This window comes from Mastigoproctus giganteus, chromosome 6 (assembly GCF_048544385.1).
Source record: "Mastigoproctus giganteus isolate SK-2022 chromosome 6, ASM4854438v1, whole genome shotgun sequence".
NCBI lineage: Eukaryota > Metazoa > Arthropoda > Arachnida > Uropygi > Thelyphonidae > Mastigoproctus > Mastigoproctus giganteus.
This window is the reverse complement of record NC_143580.1, coordinates 147,468,377-147,491,985: the sequence shown is the minus strand read 5'-3', so window position 1 is coordinate 147,491,985 and position 23,609 is coordinate 147,468,377. Positions and strand designations below refer to the sequence as shown.

At 36.5% G+C, this 23,609-nt stretch overlaps 1 protein-coding gene across 1 annotated transcript in view; it reads right to left on the bottom strand.

Moving 5' to 3' along the window:
* LOC150084646 (transcriptional adapter 2-beta-like) overlaps positions 1-23,609 on the bottom strand; it is a 356,600-nt gene that overhangs the window by 316,265 nt on the left and 16,726 nt on the right. Inside the window, exon 4 of the mRNA XM_090376312.1 lies at positions 9,012-9,112. Within this exon, the coding sequence (XP_090232438.1) occupies positions 9,012-9,112 (101 nt within the window). The remainder of the gene's footprint in view (positions 1-9,011; positions 9,113-23,609) is intronic.

The following is a 23,609-nucleotide window of genomic DNA, read 5'->3' as shown; positions in this document are numbered from 1 at the left end:
TTCCTCCTTAAATTTATTCAACCTATCAACTTCCACAACGACAGATGGAAGTTTGTTCCAGCAATTAACCACCCGCTGGTTAAAGGTAAATTTCCGCACATCCAATCTACATCTGTCTTTTCTTAATTTGAATTTATGCCCCCTTAGGTTCGTAATCTGAACAAGTGGAAGGATACCATCAGAATTCAGCGTGCTGAACCCATTCAAGGCCTTATACACCTCAATCAGATCGCCGCGCAGGTGCCTAGTCTCCAGCCACTGCAATTTGCAGAACTTAAGCCTCTCTTGATAAGAGGATCCCTTCATTCCCCTCACTAATCTTGTTGCCCTTCTCTGTACACGCTCTAGTAAATCTACATCCTTCCTAAAATGAGGCCTCCAGACCTGTACGCAGTACTCAAGGCGTGGCCTGACCATTGCCTTATACAGAGGGATAATTACCTCCTTCTCCCTGCTAGAAAAATTCCTATATATCATTGACAAAACCCCATGACCTGCCCTGGCAGCCTGTCTGCATTGCTCAGAAAACTTCATATCTGCCTGCACAATTACTCCCATGTCTTTTTCATTTTCTACCACCTTAAGTGTAGTACCACACAGTTGGTACGTTTCTCTGGGGTTACTTCTACCCATATGCAGTACTTTGCATTTGTCAAGGTTAAACTTCAGTTGCCACTTCTTAGCCCATCTTAGTCCCCCAGTATAAGACATTATGATCTACTGATCCATTCTATTTGTCTGCATAGTTGTTCTTTATACAAATCGCAGTCTTCTTAGTAGGAGTCTGCTTATAGCAGACTCCTACTCTCATTTTAGTTTTCCCAGTGCTTATCTCACATCAAAGTGACTCAACACTGCACTGACCACTCAGATGAACTAAGTGCACTGCCTTCGATGCTGTGGTTTTTTTTAACCAAGGGCATGCCCTCCATGCCCCCTGCTGTCTTCTCTTGTTCTTCTTGTGCTTGCCATATTCAAATTTCCCATAACTTATGTCTGAGTAGCACCATTCAAATATCCCTATAATGTCTATATTTGATAACTTAACCAGAATTTCAAACCCATCAAATACGCTTACACTCCTAGCATTAGTGTACCAGCAAGTATACATGCATCTCTTTTTGCTCTTAGTAATCCACAGCCCATGAGAACCTCCCCACAAGACTTGCCTCACATTCTAGGCTGCTGTATGTCCCAATGGAAGCAGTTCAAGAATCACTTTCACTCCTGCTTGTGGCTGCTATTAAGTTAGTATTCTGTGTATGCCCCCAGCTAGCAGTTTTCCAATCCCCCTTAACACTGCATCAATAACATCAGAAAATATTCTTGTATTCCTTCTATTTAAGTGTATCCCACTGAAGTAAAAACAGTCTCTTCTGTGAATAAGCACAGATTGTAGTGAAAAAAGGTATACCTCACGAACCTTGCACAATCACATTGTGCCGATGTGGGACTTACTTAAAGACTATTGTCAATGATATAAGGAAGGACTTTTGCATCCGTAATAGTGACCACACTTTTTAAATTCTATAAAGTGAGAACATCTGATGATGTTGTCAACAACAAATGCTAAATGGAAAGCATTCAGGGAAGTAATCATAGAAGTTACCAGGCTTTTCATAACAACTAAGAAATACCTAAATGGATGTCAGTTGAACTGACTATAAATTATCTAGTGATATAGAAGCCTATGGTAGATAAAAACCAGTCCGCAATCAAGTCACAGAAGAGGTAAGGCAAGCTTCGGTAAGATTATGAGAAGTCTCTGGCAAGAAATGCCAAGAAATACAGCAAAGACTTCTTTACTTATAATAACAGTAAAAAGAAGGGGTTGAATCACATTGGTCCACTTGACAATGGTTTAACTGTTGATGATCCTGCCCAAGTTGCTGACAAACTATATAGGTATTCTGCATCTATATTCACTCATGAGGAGTTCTTTGTTTTGAAAAATTCCAGGTGTTCATCAGAATCTAACAGTGAATTAAATGATTCTGTGATAACTCAGAAGAAAGTGGAAGAGGAATAGTTGAAGCTCAACATAAAAAAAGGCCCCTGGGGTTGATGTGATCTAACCATTTACATTGAGAGAGGCAGCAAAAGAGGTAAGAAACATCAGAAAATATTATAATATATAAGAGAAAATATAAGAGCATCTTTGGATTCAGGAATGGGCCCCTATGGACTGGAAATGTGCAAATGTATCCCCAATTTGAAAAGGGGGAAACAAAGGGTGACATGAGTAATTACAGACCTGTTAGCTTAACTTCTGTTCCAGGGAAAATAACGGAGTCTCTGGTTAAAGAAGTAATGCAAGCTCATCTAGACAGGAATGCTCTTATACTGCAGTCACAGCATGGATTTGTTAATATACTGATAAGAGGCAAACTTGTCTGACCAATCTGATTGGATATTACAATCCAGCATTATAATATCCAGTTGGATATTATAATGTTACTGGAACTGGATGCAAAAAATAATTCTGATTTCATATACTTGGATTTCAGGAAAGATGTTGATGCTGCTGCATATAAAAGACTGCTGTACAAATTGTAGCAGTGTGGCATTAAGGGCAAGTTAATGCTACTGATAAAGGGATGGTTGAGATAGAAGATAGAGAGCGGTTATTAATGGACATTGCTCTTCATGGATTAATATTATTAGTCCATGAACAGCAGTGTCCCAGGAATCCCCCAGGAGTTCTGTGCTGGGCTCATTGTTGCTTTTATATTTATTAATGATATTGATGAGGGTAGTTAATTACAGTAATGAAAGTATGCTGCTGCAATAAAACCTAGAAAAATTAGGTAGATGGGCTGAGAAATGGCAAGTAAAGTTTAAAATTGACAAATGCAAGGTACTGCATATGGACAGCAGTAATCCCAGAGTAATGTATCAACTGTGTGGTACTATACACAGGATAGTGAAAAATGAAAAGGATCTGGGAGGAATAATTGCGCAGTATGATATGAAGTTCTCTGGGCAGGTCAGACAAGCTGCCAGGATAGCTCTTAGGGTTTTGTCAATGATATACAGCAGGGGTGGCCAACAAGTTGATTGCGATCTACCAGTCGATCGCGGCTTTAACTGCGGTGGATCACAATGAATTTTAAATATATATATAAAATAGATTAGTCAAAATCTAAATGTTAATATTATTATTATGCGCCCCACTGCATATGCTTATCACAAATCAGTTGAACCATGTCACTACTCTTGTCACTGTGCAGCCGCTAGGCTTGTTTAGTGAAAATTCACACAGTTACGTTGTGGAGAGCATAGTGTATGTATCAAATTCTTATTTAGATTACTTAATATTAATAACTGGCCAGTACCTATACGTTAATTTAATACCCTTTGATTTTAAATGAATACTACAAAAATGAGTAAAATGTATCATTTTCATCAAGAGTGGGAACTAGAATACTTTTTTGTAATGATAAAAGAAAAATGTTGTTTGAATTGCAATGCTTCCATGGCTATACCCAAAAAAGGAAATTTAGTAAATACCAATCAGATTTTCTGCCTAATAGTGACCTTAGAAAAAAATAAATTAAAAGAACTTAAATCCAGATTATTCGCACAACAAAATTTCTTCATGACACCTAATTTACAATCTAAAGCAATAACTGTAGCATCATTTGAAGTCAGTCATCTTGAAAAAAAAATGCAAACTATTTTCTGATGGTCAATTCATCATCAAAGACGCATTTTTAGAAATAACAGATTCTCTTTAAATACTAAAAGTGTTATGAACATACGGCTCAATTGCTCAGTTTTATTCATATGGTTTTCGATGATTCTGCCACTAGAGAAGAACTGCTAGGTATGGTTTCATTAAAAGAATGAACTAGAGATCTTGATATACTTAAGGCATTCAAAAATTTTATTGAAAAATTAAATCACCACTATTTAAGCTCGTATCAATAACAACAGATGGAGCTAAAGAAATGACAGGGCATCTTAATAGGTTCATCGCATTGTGCCAAAAGGATGACGAATTCCCAGATTTTTTTGAGTTACCACTGTATCATCCACCAACATGTGTTAGCCAGCAAAAGATTGAATCCTAAAAGTGTTATAGACATAGCTTTCAAAATCAAAATTGTTAATTCCATCAGAGCACGGTCTCTTCAAAGGAGAATTTTCAAAACACAACTCAATGAAAATGAACTGATATTGCAGACAGATGTGAGGTGGCCGAGTCACAGTAAGTTTATATAGAGATTTCGAAATATACTGAATGAAATTAAAAAATTTGTTGATCAAAGAGGAGATGATTATCAGCAGCTACAAGATACGGAGTGTTTATGTGATCTGGGTTTTTTGCAATTTTTCCAATAAATTAAGTGATCTGAATTTGGAATTACAAGACAAAAATAAAAGTGTGGGTGATATGATTAGTAGTACAGTCGGTCCTCGTATAACACGTGTTTACACTACACAAATTCGATCATAAACGATTTATAAATAGGTGAACGATATCTTATATAACACGAACCAAATTCGCTTATGCACAATTTGCCTTTGTGTTTACAAGAAATGGAAGTTGAACACAGAATCACCCCAACCGAACGCAACACGATAGGAATGAAGAGAAGATTCTGAAAATGTATTTATGTTTTTTTATATCAGTGAAGGGGAAACACATTTCACCATAATAACATAAAAACTTACACAATTACAGCTATCAGTATTATTGCAAATGCAATTAGATCGAGTTTACTACCAGTTTATAACAGATTCCACTAGCAGAAATGCAACTGGAAATTGTTTTTATTGTTTTATGGTAGTAACCCCTATAAATGTGCTTTAGTAAAATGTGAGGTGTTAATAGTGTATCTCTGTCTTTACGGTGTGGTTTATTCAGGTGCTACACGTGCGCAGCTTTGTTTATGTGTATCAAACGTGCCTCCTCGTTTTGTAATTGTGCTTTATTCCCTAAAAATGAGTAAAATACTTAAAAGGTGTGAAAAGGGAGCGTCCTGGTGAAGACACTGCAGATTCAGAGAGAAAAAGAAAAGCAATATCGATAAACAGAGGCAGACTGGATCAAAAATTCTTATCCGGGAAAATTTGTAGTGGCCTCATACTATGGTTTATGGCCAAAATCACAGCGGCCTCCGGCCCACCGGGGTTTCCCCAGTAAGGCTTATGGCCAGTCTGCCTCTGTCGATAGAGAAAAAATATGAAATTGTGAAACGCTTTAAGTGAAATGAAAGACCATGTGATACTGCACGTGCTACAGAACTAAATGAGGCAACGCCGAGAATTACAAAGAATGCAGAGAAAATAAAAACAACTTTCATAGCAGGAACAACTCAAAGTGTAATTAAAATCCATTAGATTAAGACACAAATAATTGGAAGAGATGGAACGGCTGTCATCTGTTTGGATAGAAAATCAAACAAAAAACAAGTTTGCTTACGATAGAAGCAAAAGCATTAGCAATATTTTATTACGTAATAGTCATAATAAAATATGTAAGTATTTTATTATGGTCATTTATTGTGATTGGTAATGTTTTGGTTACAAATGTGTGTTCAATCTTGGGTGGTCGGCACCTAACCCTATTTTTCCCATAGGGCCTGTTGTTTATATTGCACGATTTTGCATTGCACGAGGGTTTCTAGGAACACAACTATCGTGCTATACGAGGATTGACTGTATTTCTGCATATAAATATCAATTTTTGGCAATAGCTAAAAATCTCAAAGGGAAAAAAAATTTCGATCATTTTGCAAATATGCAAGATCATTTGCAAAAAAATCCTGTTTTTGAATTTGAGCAAGTTGTGGATGATATTTAAACCAGATTCAGTGATTTTAAAACAATTGCAGACATTGTTCAATATATTTCTTATCCATTTAATGTCGACTTAGATACGAAACAAATTGCAGAAAAAAAAGAAAAGGGAAAAAAAAAAAAAAAAAATGCTCAGATTTTTCATGTGGAAAAAATATTACTTGAAAATGAAATTATTACATTGCAAAACGATATCTTCCTAAAAGTCAGATCATCAGAAAAAGACTTTTGGAAATATGTTTGCTGAGAAAAGTACTCAAATGTAAAAATAAAAAAAATGCGGTGAACTTTTAAATTCCTGTTTTGGTTCCACATATCTATGTGAATCGACCTTTTCGTATTTGAAACAAACAAAGATGAAGAATCGCTCTACTCTTACGGACTTGCATACAGAAGATTCTTTACGATTGGCCTTATCACAGTATATCCCAGATTTTGAAAGCTTGGCAGATGACATGGAAACAAACTTCGCATAAATTAAAAATTTAAATACATATGAATTTAAAATAAGATTCTTTAAAATTTATAAACAACATTTTTCAATATGTGTCAATTAACTTTATAACCATGTGCAATGAAATTCTTGAGACTGCAGCACATTTTGAAGAAAAAAAGTAGATCGCATCACAAATTAAGCTGGCCACCCCTGATATACAGGAATTTTGCTAGCAGGGATAAGGAGGTGATTATCTCATTGTATAAGATAATGGTCAGGCCACATCTGGAGGCCTCATTTTAGGAGAGATGCAGAGCTCCAGGTGTAGGGGGAGAGAGGGGGGACAATGAAATTGGTAAGGCAGGAACAAAGGAGGCCTGTTATCAAGAAAGGCTTTGTAAATTGCAGTGTCCCGAGACTAAGCACCTGCAAGGTGGTCTGATTGAAGTATTAAAGATTTGAATAGCTTGAACAAACTCATTGATAGTGAGATTTTTCTTCTTCCTCAAATTATGTGTGGAAGTTTGCCTTCAGTCAACAGGTGGCTGACCACTGGAATAAACTTCCATCTGTGTTGCGCAAGTGGAAAGTTTAAATAATTCAAGGAAGAACTAGACAAACTATTGGAGGGGATGGATAGGTGAAATGGAACTTTTTTTTTTTTTTTTTTTTTGGCTCATGCTGTTTAAGCTTGCTTTCTTGCATCATTTTCCACTAACGAGATTGGTAAGGGGTGCTGAGAGAGGTACATTTTTACTGGCTGAAGAAAGAAGAACCAGGAGACAAAATATTTTGGGGAGTAACGAAGTTGAATCTCATGAACTTTAATTTCAAGCAGCACGTTACTTTTGTGATGTAAACATGAAGTTTACTTTCAAATTGTAGATCAATGAAATGAATTACCCAATGCTGTGGTTGAAGCAGATAGTTTGATAAAGTTTGAAGTGGAACTGGATAGCCAATTTTTGGTAATGGGAAAGTATGAACAATAGAATTCCCCCCCCCCCCAACCCTTTTGACAGATTCACAAAAGTGTTTCTTTGTATCATTTAGCCATTATAATGCTAATACTGGTAGTTTATTGGTATGAACCAAAAAACTAACTAAATATTTGACATGGCAAAGTGTCGTTTATTAAATATTTTTACATAATACTTTTCCCATGTAATGTTCTTCTGAAGTTTAATTACAAGATTATAAAAAAATGACCAAGTCTAACAAAAAGATATATTTTTTTTAAATTTTAAAATTCAAATTATATTAAACTTAAAATCAAACATTTAAAAAATCATTAAAAAAGAGGACCAAAAATAATCTTATTTTCATAAAAACCTCTTAAAAATTCTGATAAAAACTCATTCAAAATTTAAATTTAACTTGCTTTTTCAAAATTATTTAAAGTTAGAACTAAATTATTTCCTGAGGAAATAAAAATCACTTTAATGAAATCAAATTGACAGGACTAAAAATACTGATTAAACAGCAATGGACAAAAAATAATTAAAATAAATGGTCCCCTATGGAACTAATAAATCACAAACAACATCAAGAAAACAGAACAAAAACTCAGGCTCCCAAGTCAATCTGAATAAACATTTTTGGCCAAGCTCTTAAAACTGATTTTTCTCTGAAGTTTGTTTCATACTTGGTGTTAGACAATCAAATGGGCTGCAGGTGATTTGTTTGAAAAATCTATGCAGGATCAGAGCTTCATAAGAAAAGTGGTCACTGGTGATGAAAGTTGGGTGAGACCAAGGAATCGTCCAAATGGCAAACAAAAAAATGTCCCCACAGCCCAAAAAGTCTTGTGCAACACAATCCAATCCAATGTCATAGCCATGCTGATAATTTTTTCAATAATGAAGCCATAATGCACCACAAATTTGTGACTAGGGGAAGAAGCTTTACTGCTGATTATTACATTGAGGTTCTGATGCATTTGTGTAAGAATGTGAGGAAAAGACAACCTCAAAAATGGAAGGTTGACTAGATCCAGCACCAATGCATCCAGTCACATGCCAATGGCAGTTCTTGGCTGCTAAGAAAATCACAGTCATGCAGCAGCCACCCTAATCCTCCAACCTTGCACTGTCTGACTTCTAGCTATTCCCTAAACTGAAAAGGGTGTTTTCGGGCTGTTTCCCTACAGTGAATGATATCAAAGGAAATGTCAAAGTGCCTTCTTTTGCTAAAAAACGTGATTTTAAAGAATGTTTCAAAGCTTGGGAAGGCTGATGGGACAAATCTGTGTGAGCAGAAGGAAGGTACTTTGAAGGTGATTAGTTTAGTAAGCCCAACTGTTCACTCAATAAACTTTTATAATAAAATTCCAGGAACTTTTTGAACGTACCTCGTATATACATGTACGGAGGTGGTAGATGACTTTCATCAACCGGTGAAATACCACCACTTTGCTTATTGGAGGCTTGAAGTGGTGAAACCCATGTTTAGTCTCTAGAGCAAAGTTTCCGGCATTCCCCTCCCCCCATACTTCTCCTTCAACCCATGCACGGTACTAAGTACTATAGGTTTTGATACCTTTCGTGTTTGGGGTTTTCATAAAAAAAAAAAACAGAAATGCATGTCTGTATTTACCTTATTTACATATATCTAAAAATATATGTAAATAATCTATTTGCATATCCAAAAATAACATTGTTTTAATAAAATTATTTTCATAATGAAACAAGGATTACAATTCTTAATTTTTTTTTGACTCGTAATGACTATGAAGTAAACAAGCAAAAATTTACTATATTAGTTAACTTACCAATTACCAAAACCATAATGCTCTACAGCTTCAAGTAAATTTAATTCTTCATTTGCAGTCCAAGCATCTGCTGTATGAAAAAGTGGAAAATTTCCAGAATCCTACAAATAAAGCAATCAAAGGAAGATACTGAGAAATCTAATCAGAAAAACAATTTGAGTGAAAAAATAATCAAAACTGAGCTGCTAAAAACTGTTTTAAGACATATATTTAAAACATTAAATTTTTCAGTGGATTTTTTATTTGTAATAAAAATGCATATCATTTCATTTAGTTTCTTATTTTTTTTGTTTTTATTTAAAATAAAATTTATATACTCTCAAAAGCAGGGAACTTTAACATTTTAAGGTTATGGTCACAATATTATAATACATCAAGAGGCCAACAGCTGCACCATTTATAATCTTTAATTTTTTTTTTTTTTTGACTAGAAGATAGGCGACTACCATGACAGGTCATTATAGGCATATCTGATACAGAATTCAACCCAAAAATCTGAACTGATAAGTATGAACAGAAAAACTGTTCATACTTATCCAGAAGTGCCTTCCATCTTATTTCTTCAAATGAGAAATGCCTCTATGTGTGCCTTGTCCCTAGTAAAGTTCTTCCACGGGTAAGTTTCAGGACTGCTCTGAAATCACAAATTTTTCAGTGGAAGAACAGTGCACAATCATTAAATTTCTGTTCACAAAAGGTGAAAAAGTCTGTGAATGCACTGTAAACTCATCACAGCTTGCAGTAACACTGTACTTTCTGATGGCACAGTTTGCAAGTGGTTCGTGAATTTAATCTTGTCAAACATGCCATTCAAGGTGAACGACGGTCCTTATTCATCAGAAACAACAAGAAACCAATGGTAACCCAAGGCTGCAACCCAAGTTGCAGGTTTGCAGTTAGCTAGCAACATCTGTAAAAACCTATGCTCAAAAATATTTCTTTTGTCTGTGAATTTGTAGTGACAATTCAGAAATAAAAAAAAATAAATAAAATAAAATGCAATCCAATCAATAATAGCATCTGGCTGATCCCTCAACATACTGTTCCAAAAGGCATGACAGTAATTAGAGAGTATTACTGAAACCTTCTGCAGTGACATAGCTACCATGTAGGCAGGCAAGGCAATTACCTCCAGGCCCAGGCCCTTTAGGGCGCAGCGTCTTTGGCTGTCTCCTCTTTTTGCAATTTTCATTAATTAAGTAGGGGCCTGAACGTGTTCTTTGCCTCCGGGCCCGAAAAAGGGTAGCTACGCTACTGAACTTGCAGGTTATTAATATTGACAAAATCTCCATGCAAGTCATTTACTTCAAAATTAAATGCTGTCCGTACCCAATTATATTTGGAGATATCTCCTTCGGGAATATACTGATCAAATTCTACTATTAGGTTTCCTAAATGTCTGACGATAATTTCTTGTATGTCAGCGTCAGCAAAATTAATGTTTTTATCTTCAGTAAGTTGATTAAGGCTCGAGAAAGAGGCAAGTTTCTTTTCTTCCACTTTTTTCTTCCATAATTTTAGCTTAACTTTGAAGCATGTTATCTTTTCAACTAATTCGATACGAGTGTGAATGCGCCCTTGCATATTTAAGTTGTTAATTTCAGAAAAAATATCTGAAAGATAAGCTGCTTGAAGAATCCATTTTGAATCAGAGAATCTTGATACCAGAGGGTGATTTTTCTCTGTCAAAAAAATTTCAATCTCATTGTGTAATGATAAAACTCGCTGAAGCACTTTTCCATGAGACAGCCAACTGACTTCAGAGTAATATAGCAAGTGTTCATATTCAGCGCCAAAATCGGAACACATCTGGTTAAAAATTCGACAATTGAGAGCCCTTGATTTAATAAAATTGACTACCTGAATTATCGCATTTAACACAGTACACAACTCAGGTGACAGATTTCTTGAAGCAAGATTTTGTCTATGTAGGAAGCAATGAAAGGTTTTAACCTGTGGATTAACTTCTTTTACTCTTGCAAAAAAGCCTTGCCGAGCCCCTAGCATTGCCGGTACACCATCGGTGCATACACTGAAACATTGATTCCAATTCAATCCTTCTTCCTTGAAAAAAGAATCTACCAGTTGAAGAATATCTTCTCCTGTTGTTGTAGTGGTCATTGGTCTGCAAAATAAGATGTCTTCTTCCATATCTTTTACACTTGGGTATCATACATAAACCATGAGTTGAGCGCTGTTGCTTACAACAGTCGATTCATCAAGCTGAATACTAAATATACAACCAATTTTTATAACTGCAATCAGTTGTTGTTTAATATCTTTCAACATGTCTATGTGCGCACATGAATTGTATCATTTGGCAGGGGAATCTGTTGCACTTTTATCACAATTTCATCTCCGCAGGTAATATGCACCATATCAATAGCAGCTGGTTTTATAAGATTTTCCCCAATGCTGTGATACTTCTGCTTTGCAATCTGCCAAGGAACATGATAGGAAACCAAAGTAGCTTGTCAAGCAAAATATACAATACTGTTGTTTGGAGCATTCAAATGTAGTCTTCTGATTGGTTCTTCTTTTCTTTCAAAAAAAACGGCGGTCTTTACCAGTAAAAGTAAACATTTTGTGTTTCATTTCAAAATGTCTTTTAAGTTTATTTGGCTTCAATGATTCGTTATTTAATACTTCACAACATAGTACACACTGTGGTTTGTATACTCCATGATCATTAATGCAGGTGAAACCTAGCTCTAAAAATGCTTCTTTGTATTCAAGGTTTGGCATTAAGGGTAGATTAAATTTTAACAATCTATATGTATACAAAAATAATGCTAACATTTGTAAAAAAGAACATCAACATAATCCCACACGAAATTATTTCAGCTCTGTGCACTGCGGTAGGGTAACACATTGACTGAGCAGTGTTCTTTGCGGCTCAGTTTTAGACATAAACACGAACCAGTTTATATCCGGCTTGTGTTTATGATAAGTTTCAGCAAATTCTGAATACCGAGAAGCTGCTACTTTCAACGTGCAGTAGCTCGAAAGGTTTTTAGAATGATTTTTGCACATTTGTAATGTATGTGTATCTTATTAGGCAAAAATATTGTTATAGTAGAAAATATTTCGCGACCCATCAATATGGCAACCAACCCAATTTCGGGTCGCGAACCATAGGTTAAGAAACCATGATCTACATGATGTGCAGATTGAAATAATATTTGTCAGTCCTGATTAGGAGCACCCAATGAAAAAACACATAAGAAGAGTTTAATGATCAATGAAACAGCCAATAATATCATACCATAATTTTGATTAATATCAGCAAAGAAGCAGCTTGGGAAATGAAAATCTTAGGGTTGATAAGTTATATATTCAACTAGGGCTGAATTTAAAGTGTCTGCAATTCTGCACAGACATGATAGGAGGGAGTATATGATGAGAACCTTGTCAAACAATTCAACACTGAAAAGATTGTGAAAGGCTCAAGGGGGTAGAATTTTTCTCAGCCTGGTCTGTACTTATCATCTTTATGTCTTCTCAACCTCCAACCCAAGCACAGTACTAAGTACTATAGGTTCTAATACCTCTTGAGTTTGGGGTTTACATAAAAAAAAAAAAAAAACTTGTTAACAGGAGAGACTGCTTCTACAGGGATGGCATACACTTAAATAGAAAGGGTGCAACAATATTTAGTGATGCTATCGAGGCAACGTTAGGTGGGTTGGAAAACTGTTAGATTGGGAGGATATAAGGACTAATAGATTATAACAGTTGCCGCTGACAGAGGTGAAAGTGATTCACTGCTTCTATTGGAATGAGCAGAAACATAGAAAACAAGGTGAATTTCAGATATGAAGGCTATTTCAGAGACAGCTGGGAGTCATTGCGGTACAAGCAAATAAATGGGTTGTATTAGGGTAGCTAAGGATAGGAACAGGTGCATGTATACTTGCATATACACCAATGCTAGGAGTTTGGTAAATAAATTTGATGAATTTGAGGTCAAAACATCAAAGGCAGATATTGTTGGGATATCAGAGATGTGGTGTCACACAGATATAAGGAATGAAGATCTGAAATTTGGGGAGTACAATGTGTACAGGAAGGATAGACAGAAATAGGCAGGAGGAGGGGTTATGCTATTAGATAAGAAACACATAACATCCAAGGAAGGGCAGCCAGTCGACATCGCTGGACAGTGCAGTGTCAAGTCAGTTTGGTGTGACATAAGTACTCGGAGATCAAAATTGAGAGTAGGAATGTGTTATAGGCCTAATCACTCTGATGAGTATAAAAAAAAAAAACTTGCAGGGAAATAGAGTGAGCCAGTAAATCAGAGTCTTATAATGAGGGATTTTAATTTCCCAGATATTTCACTGGAATTTGTGGGTTAGTCACTCACACTAGCAAGGCTTTTGTGGATTTATTGGATAATTGTTTTCTACATCAGCATGTTCGGGAGGCAACTAGAGGGAGTAATACTCTTGATCTGATTATCAGTAGTGATTCCTCATGCATTAAGACTCCGCAGATAAAGGAACTACTAGGTGGCAGTGATCACAGTGTGCTGAAGTGGGATTTACTCAAAGAGGTAACTACCATCAAGGGTAAAAGGAAGGGTTTTTGCTTTCGTAAAGGAGACTACAGGGTCTGAGACAGTATTTAAATTCTATAAGGTGGGACCAACTGATGACGTAACCAACAGAAAATTAAAAATGGGAGTCATCCAAAGAATTAATCTTGGAAGCTACTAGGCTTTACATACCAACCAAGAAATATTATTGAAGGTTTAGTTTATTGTTCAAATGGATGTCAGATGAACTAATGGGACATGTTGCAGAGAAGAAAACTGCATGGGATACATATAAATTAATGGGCGATATGGAAGCCTATGATAGATATAAGCTGGTCTGTAACCAAGTCACAAAGGAGATTTGGCAGGCAAAGGCAGATTACGAGAAATCTTTGGCAAAGGATGCAAAGAAAAACAGCAAAGACTTCTTTACTTGTGTAAACTCTAGAAGGAAGGGGATGAATCAGATTGGTCCACTGGATATTGATGGTTCAACTGTTGACGATCCTGCTCAGGTGGCTAACAAACTAAATGAGTATTTTGCATCTACATTCACACGTGAGGAGTTAGTTATTCAGGGAGGGAAATGCCAGAGGTGAATTAAAAGCTAGATGATTTTGTAATAACTGAGAGGAAAGTGGAGGAGAAATTGTTGAAGATAAACATAAAAAAGGCAACCGGGGTGGTTTAGATCTATCCAGTTATATTAAAGGAGGCAGCAAAGGAAGTAAGCAAACCCTTAGCCATAATTATGAGAGCTTCTTTGGACTGAGGGGAGGTACCCATGGACTGGAGATGTGCAAATGTGACCCCAATTCACAAAGGAGGATCAAAGGGTGATACAAGTAATTATAGACCTGTTGGTTTAACTTCTGTTCCAGGGAAATTAATGCCTCCATTAATTTCCCTGGAACAGAAGATATACCTGCAGATACCTGAAGAGAATAACTGCAGGATCATCTAGACAAGACTTCAAGACATATAGCCGGGACACAGCATGGTTTTGTTAATGGGAAGTCTTGTCTGTCTAATTTGATTGGATACTATGATGATGTGGTCACAAAGCAACTGGATGCAGGGAATAACTTTGATATCATATATTTGGATCTTAGAAAGGCATTTGATACTGTTGCACATGGAAGCCTGCTGCACAAATTGGAGTAGTGTGGTATTGGAGGCAAATTGCTGCTATGGATTAAGGGATGGTTGAGTGGGAGAAGTCAGAGAGTGGTAACCAATGGACACTGCTCATCATGGACTAATGTTCTTAGTGGAATACCTCAGGGTTCATTGTTGTTTTCTGTATTTATAAATGATACTGATGATGGTATATCAAGCTTAATGTCCAAGTTTGCAGATGATACAAAGGTTGGCTGGGTTGTTAATGACACTGACAGTACGCTGCTGCAACAGTATCTCGAAAAGTTGAGCAGATGGGCTGAGAGGTGGCAAATGAAGTTTTAACATTGACAAATGTAAAGTACTACATATGGGATACACTGACAGTGGTAGAGAATGAAAAGGACCTGGGGGTAATTGTGCAGGCAGATATGAAGTTTTTTCTGAGCAGTGCAGACAGTCTGCATGAGTAGCTCATGGTGTCTTGTCAATGATATACAGGAATTTTTCTAGTAGGGATAAGGAGGTGATTATCCCCTTGTATAAGGGAATGGTCAGGTCACACCTTGAGTATTGTATACAGGTCTGGAAGCCTCAATTTAAGAAGGATGTAGAGCTGTTGGAAAGAGTACAGAGAAGGACAAACAAGATTAGTGAATGGAACAAAGGGTTGCTCTTACAAAGAAAGGCTTAAGTTTTGCAGATTACAATGTCTGGAGACTAGGCACCTGCAAGGTTATCTGACTGAGGTGTATAAAGCCTTGAATGGTTTGGGCATGCTGAATGCTGATGGGATTCTTCCCCTTTCTCAGAATAATCACCTGAGAGGGCATAAATTCAAATTGAGGAAAGACAGTTATAGGATAGATGTGCAGAAGTTTGCCTTTAGCCAGCGGGTAGTTGATTGGTGGAAGACTTCCATCTAAATTGAAGGCTGAGTTGGATAGGTATCTGAAACTAACGGAGTGGTGAAATGGGAGCGGTTTTTTTTTTGGCTGATGCCGCATAAGCTTGCTTTCTGGCATTGTATGCCTCTACTAATGCTAATGCACCAAAAAAAAAAAAGGTGTGTGTCCCGAGCACATGCAGTAAATGGTTTTAGGTGAAACATCCTTCATGTTTCTTTTAGGTATTTTGATTTGTATATATATTGATTATGAAATAAAAGAGCTTTTTGTACTGTAAATATTTTATTGATTATTCACCAATTTCCATAATTTCAGCTGGAAGACAAGATACAATGGATTTATGATAACTAAAGTAAGTTATGAGACAATAAATAGTGTCTGATAAACTTACATTACCCATTTGATTGTAGCCATTTGTTGCAATCATAGTATTCAACAAATGGCTACAATAAAATGGGCAATTAGGCTATTGGCTTGGATTTCGCTAACCTCTTCCAAGGCAAGGATGTTTTCATATAAAATAAAACATCTTTCGTGCATACAAGATACACATGTGGGTTTATTTTGTTTTATTGTTTTTCTAATGCAGTTCAACGAAATTCAAACGAATGGCATTTGAATTTTGTAAATCGGTTCAGTGGAACTCGAGATATAGTACCAGTCGCAAAAATTGCATCACATGTTCTAATCATACTACTAGTGATTTCTTGGGCACAGACTAGTAGTGAGAGTGTAGGAAGCGCCTCTGGCTGAAGTCGTGGATGAAGTCACTTCTGTGATGCATTTTTCATGACCAATCAGATTTACTCTTAGTTGCCCTTAAGGATGTTTCACATCAAAAAGAATTTATTCAGACAAATCATTTTCTTTATTAGGCAAAATACTTTTCTCAGCTCTTTAACATTACACATTCTGCTAGGAGGCCATATAGTGTAAGGAAGCCACAGGCTTTTGCTCCACAAGACAAAAATTAACAATAACACTAATTATTATTAATAATGAAATAAATAAACTGCTTATGTATTTTCCTCCTCACACAGCCAACAATCTAGCTGATCATTAATCACTGAATTTCCCCATATCGTCTGCCTTAATTATCTACCATGAAGGAAGCGCATTCCGGTAGCAACAACTCCCTTGCTAAAACAAGCTAATATCCAGCCAGTTCCGTAAAAAAAAAAAAAAAAGTAACAAATCTCTCCCATCCAATTATCATTCCATTGCACTTATTTCTACTCTTTTGAAAGTAATAGAGATACCCATTAACTGCCAACTCCTAAACATCTAGAAACCTTCCATCTGATCAATGATCACTAGTATGGATTCTGTCAGTATTGATCCACTGGTTATATACTGGATATTCCTCCACTGACCAGAAATTCTATCATAGTTTTGCTGATGACAGCACATTGCATTGCACCTTCCAGTTTGAGAAACCTTGCCCTGCACTAACAGCTTCAGTTTCTCAAATATCTACTACCAATTCCTTAAATGCTGATTCTCCTAGTATAGAGAAAAGTGGGGCAAAGATAAATAACTTAGTTGATTTCAATCCTTCTAAAACTCAGTCCTGTCTTATATCTCACAAAAAAGGATCCTTCTGCTCCTATGCTTATCACTCAGATTTCTAGACAAGGCGACATATCTCTATTAGGGATTACCCTGACTTCTAATCTCTCTCTCTCTCATGGCATAAGCACATCACAAATATTGCTTCCTCTGCATCTCAGAAACTAGGTTTCTGTTTTTACTTTTCTTCCAAACAGCTGTTCACTCTGTACAAATCTTAAATCTGCCCTACCACTGAATATTATTCCCAAATCTGGGGCAGTGTCTCCAAAACCTCTCTAGAGCTTCTAGATTCCATTCAAATGAGGGGAATTGGTTTAATTAATGACCCCTCTCTAATAAAGTCTCTCCATAAATGTTCTCTTTCTGTCTCATAAATGTTCTCTTTCTGCTGCAGGCCTTATCTATAGATACTTCCATGGAAACTATTCTTCTGAATTGTCTTCTATAAGTCCTGCTCTCTCTTCCAAACCAATCCGAACACATGCCACAACCAGTCAGCATCATTTTACTGCCCAACTTCAAGCTCACAGAACCAACTTTTCTTCTGCCTTATTTATTTCTTCAACTTATTTCCTGGAACAACCTACCTCGATATGTATTTCTTGAAAATTACAATCTACAGAAATTGAAGTCTAATGTCAACAAGTATCTTCTTTCATCTTCTTAACCTTCAACCCATGCACTGTACTAAGTATATACTACAGGTTTTAATACCTTGCACACTTGGGGTTTTCATAAAAAAAAAAAATTTCCTACAACCCAGTCTAAATCTCTTCCCCTGTAATTGAATGATACCACCTCCAGGTGCTTGGGTTGTATTAACAAGGCAAGCAGGGTCCATCGCTTTGTGAGGTTCTCACCACACTTTCTGCCTATCATCAGTGCAAAACAAAGTGTATCGTGAGCTTTCTGACCATATGACTTTCTTCCATTGTTCCATTGTCCAATCATGACATTCTCAGCATTACTGTAAACAGATGTTTCTGCTTTTCTCAGAAAGAGGTGGCTTTTGAAAAGACTGGTGACTGCAAATACACAATTTCTTCAATTACCCGAGCATGGTAAGGGTTGAAATAGGGCAGTTATGGGCTTGGTTGAATTCAGATGTTATTTGCTGCACACTGGATGTCCTATTTTTCTGTACAGTCCTCCTTTAGAGTACAACAGTTTTGCTCTTGAAGTATTGTTTTTCTGCCATATTTATGCCTCTGATATGTGGAAAAACTGCTTTCTTTCTGGTCACTGAAACTTTTGAGAAACCAGTTTGCTTCTTGAATCGTGGCTCATGCTTAATGTGCACCCATGATAAGATCTTTTTCAAAGTTTGACAGATCACGCATTTTCCTCATTCTGGCTTCGGATTACTGCAGTTGAACAGCCTGTGCAGTCTTTATTCTAGACAAGACAACATGTCATCACTGCAAGTCACAGTTTCTTTGCATCTATTTGCATTTGTTCTGTCTGTGACTTGACTCTCTTAATACCAAAGTTCTTTTTTTTTTTTGGTCAGTATATGCATTAGCCACATTACGTGAGCATAAGTTGTTTCAATCGAGAGTTAAAATTCACTTATTGTATTGATAACACTCCTGACATTACCGTAGACACAGTGAACTGTGTCTACGGTAATGTCAGGTAAACATGTTCACTTCTGCTTATATTTGAGAGCGTGTATTATGTGCTGTAATTTTTGGAACGTTGAGAATCAACAATGTTCTGAAATCCTTAACAAATCCTAAAAATTGTAAATAATGGTTGAATGGTAAAAGTGTGGAATCATGGCTAAAAGCAAACACTTTTTGGCTAAACTGTAAATCAAAACAAAACCTCAATATTTTATCAAAAGTTTATTCCATGCACATAAATTAACCTGAACATAAGCAAAAAATAAATAAAAAACTGTGTACTAGCTATAAACAAAAACCAAACATTGCTGCTAATAGCCAGAGCTTAATCAGTATGCTGACAGAATTGAGCAGTTGTTAATTTCATGTGCTTTTACTTTTATAGCACTTGTTTAGTGACTGTTTAAGAACAGCCACTAAACAAGTGCTTGGAACAGTACTTGGGTACTTTTTGAATGCTTAGATGTATTGTTTATCATAAATTGGCAAAATTTAATGATGCCAATTTATAACTATTTAAGTAGTTGGCTACGTACAAAAATGATGCAATTGCACTAACTTGTACGTCAGTTAACTCCCTACGCAACCTAAGGCTTTAGCCATAAACTATTCTGTAATCTAAATTTCTGCCATCTCTCATCAGGCATCTCTCATATTGTGGAGTTATACTTCACTACTGGGTTGTCATCATTGCAACACCAGGGTACCTGCCCACCCACTGATGAGGAGCGAGTAAGCTCCAAAATGGTGCCATGTGGGTGATAGTATCTGCTGAGAATAAGTAACAATCATCTTCTCCTATAATGAAGCGTTACTTTGAGGTAGTGCAATATCATGGCAACTCGTGAAGTTATTCACAACGAGTTGCCATGGAATGATGTCAATTTATAACTACTTAAGTAGTTGGCTACGTACAGAAATGATGCAATTGCACTGACTTGTACATCAGTTAACTCCCTACGTAACCTGAGGCTTTAGCCTTAAACTATTCTGTAACCTAACACTTTAAACACAGTATTGGCATTTGTCTGGTACCATGCTACTACATCCAAATTACATTGGCTTTTCCAATTCTAGCACTAACCCCCATGATTTTTTTTTTTTACACAGGCTCTAGCCACTGAAATCTCAGGAAGTCTGCCTCCACGAGGCTAAGTGTGGGCAACAGTGGGTTCCAAAGGGGCCCAACGGCTAAATGGCCAGAAGAACAACAGCACATAACACTACACATTTTAAATCTCTTTTAAATCTCTGGCCTTAAGAGTGAATTGTGACACACAACAATGTATAAATCATGGAGAAAGGGGGAACCCCTGATGCCATTAGACACAAAAACACTTAAAACTCTTCGAGCAAAAAAAGCCAAATAGTTGCAGACTGTGGGCAAGTCACCTAACAAGTGCTCGTGCAAAATTTCTGTACAAAAACCATACAAAAATCACTTTAGAACCTATTACAGTGAGAATTTGACTATATTTAGGAAGGTAGAAAAAATATAAGATTTTTAATCATTGATTAACAAAATGTTTAGTTAAAGAGAAAATGTTATTTTTGATGGCTACCTGCCACTACTGCTGGGTTAATGAATTGCAACACTCATTGTGTATAAAATTTTATTTTTTAATAAAAAATTAAATATTTAAAAACTGATGTTTATTTTACAACTTTTATTTAAAAAAATTAATTCTGTTTGAAAATTTGAAAAAAAAAAAAAAAAAATCACATTTTAGACAAAATATAGCAGCATGAAAGGCATCAAGCCTTGAAACAGTGCAGTCTTGGTGGTGGTATCCACTGATAATAAGTAACAATATCTTCTCCACTGGTGAAGCGTTATTTATTTGAGGTAGTGCAATACATGGTAACTCGTTGTGAAGGCAGTCACAACATAAGATACAATTAAATTGATGCCATTCACACTACTAGTGTAGTTTCCTACTACGAACAAAGGATTGTGTACTTACACTGTGAGTTCTAGGGTAAGTTACAAGTTCATAGTACAGGTAGCCCTCGTATAACATGGTAGTTAGGTTCCTATAAAACGTCTTGTTGTGCGAAACTGTGTTATACGGGATAAGAAAAAGTACAAAAAGGGGGGGGGGGGTTACATTCCAAAAGCTAACAAAAATACACTATTTTCATTAATAAAACTAACAAAAAAACACCATTCTAGATATTGTGTATCTTCTGCTCTCTTTAAAAATCAAGAATCTAAGTTTATTTGCTTTTGCTTGATAAATCTTTGTGAATTTCATCGTATGGAACTAAGCATTTTTGAAGCTACCTTTAGAACTTTTGGCTCCTTTCATTCAAGAATCTGCATTCAAAAAATAAGATTCTAATTGCTCGGCTAACTTTGTCTTCCTATATGCTTTTTAGTGAAAAATACAGGTAGGAATTTTAGAATTTTCATCTGCACTATCATCCTCTGGATTGATTCGGTTTTACCTCAAATATGGCATTGGACGTAAAACCGAAGAAACAAAAAAGAAGATATTTGTTGACATTGCGTGAGGATTTGGTGGAAATGGCTTCCACCAAATCCTCACGCAATGTCAACAAATATCTTCTTTCATCTTCTCAACCTCCAACCCAAGCACAGTACTAAGTACCATAGGTTCTAATACCTCTCGTGTTTGGGGTTTACATAAAAATAAAAATCCGCTTCGCCAGCCTCTTTTTCTACCAGTAATTCTTGACCACATTCAGTAATCATATCTTTTTTATTTTGTTAGGAGCATCAGCGACTAAGGCCATGTTACTTTGTGTATATTGTCTATAAATTGCATGTGTCCTGAGGTCGATTTTCTGTTTTGGACAAAACACCCGAGTTTCCAGGAGATAAAACCATGCTGCCCGAACCCAATTAACTCAGCCACATTGTGAAAAAGACCCAAAATTTTCCTCCCGTCATCGACAGGATTCGAACTCAGGTCTTTTCTACCTGATGTGGGGAGGAGGGTGAGTCTGTCAACAGTACTACCTACAAGGTCTTCAACAGTCATATCATCAAAATCTTCCCCTCCTGCCGAGCAAGTTCTACTATCGTGCACATTACATTTTTGGCCGGTTGACCATATTTCCCGAACGAACTGACTCTGTCCATACATTTTCCCACACGCATTTACTGTTGACGGTTTTATTTATTTCAGCGATATGATTCTGATACAGTCCACAATTGAGAAATGTTTCCATACCTCCATTACTTCAATAGATTTGGAATCAATTTTTTCCAAAATCCATTGTAACGATTTTCTGATGTAATCAGTTTAAAAGGTGGATATAATGCCGTGATCTAATGGCTGAATGAAACAAGTTGTACTGACCCAGTACGACTGTGGCGGTAAGAACATAACTTCAATGTTTGGATGATCTTAAATCTTTTGGATGGCCTGGTGCACTATCCAATAGTAATAAAACTTTGAAATCTAGATTTTTCCACAAGTTCAACATGCGCAAGTTCAATAGCACAGAGTGTAACATGGAGATATTTTCCAACAAAATAAAATACAGAGATTTCTCAATAATATAATTTTTTTTTTTCTTGACTAGCGAATCAACAGCGGGGATTCAAAAAGAGTGTAAATGTTGAAAAATTACATCCAACGTAATAGCATGGTTTCCCCGCACAAAAGCTCAACAATACCGTTATTCAAGGTTTACCGAAATTCTCTAACTGTGTTATATAAGTACCGTGTTGTGCGAGGATTGCTGCAATTTACCAATCGTGTCAGAGCGAAACCGTGTTGTACAAGTACCATGTTATACGGGGGTTGCCTGTATATTATGCCTTGTGCATTTATTTTATCAGTAATATTACTAAGTACACCTTTTGGCATCTCTCATATTGTGGTGTTATACTTCATAACTGAGTTGGCGTGATTGCAACATCTATCTGCCCATCGATGATAAGCCAACAAGCCTTGAAACGGTGTTGTCTGGGTGGTGGTATCCACTGAGAATAAGTAACAAGAGTCTTCTCCAAAACAATTTGAAAGTGTCTGCAATTCTGCCCAGACATGATAGGAGGGAATACATGATGAGAGCCTTGTCAATCAATTCAGCCCTAGAAAGATTGTGCAAGGCTCAAGCGGTAGAATTTTTTTCAGCGTGGTCTGTGCTTGTTAACAGGAGAGACTGCTTCTACAGGGATGAGATACACTTAAATAGAAAGGGGACAGGAATATTTGCTGATGCTATTGAGGTAGTGTTAGGTGGGTCGGAAAACTGCTAGCTTGGGGGGATTCACAGACTAAAAGGTTAAAAGTAGCCATAGGCAGAGGTGAAGGTGATTCTTGCACAACTTCTATTAGAATAAGTAGCGAGCTGGAGTGAGGGGTGCTGGGGGTTTCAGGGACTGATGGCAGTCATCGTGAAACAGATGGGTATATGGGATGTGTTAGGGTAACTAAAAATAAGAACAGGTGCATGTATACCAATGCTAGAAGTATAATTAATAAATTTGATGAATTTGAAGTGCTGGTCAAGACATCAAAGGCGGATATTGTTGGGATAGCAGAGATGTGATGTCACACAGATATTAGGAATGCAGAATTGGAATTTAGGAAGTACAATGTGTACAGAAAGGATAGACAGGATAGGAAGAGAGGAGGTATTATGCTGTTATTTAAGAAAAACATAAAATCAAAAGAAGTGCATCCAGCTGATATAGATGAACAGTGCACTGTTGAGTCAGTTTGGTGTGACATAAGCACTGCAAAAGCAAAAATAAGAGGAGTGTTATAGGCCTAATGACTCGAATGAGTACAATAAACAATTGTACAGAGAAATAGAGTGGGCTAGTAAATCAGAATGTCTTATAATGGGGGATTTTAAA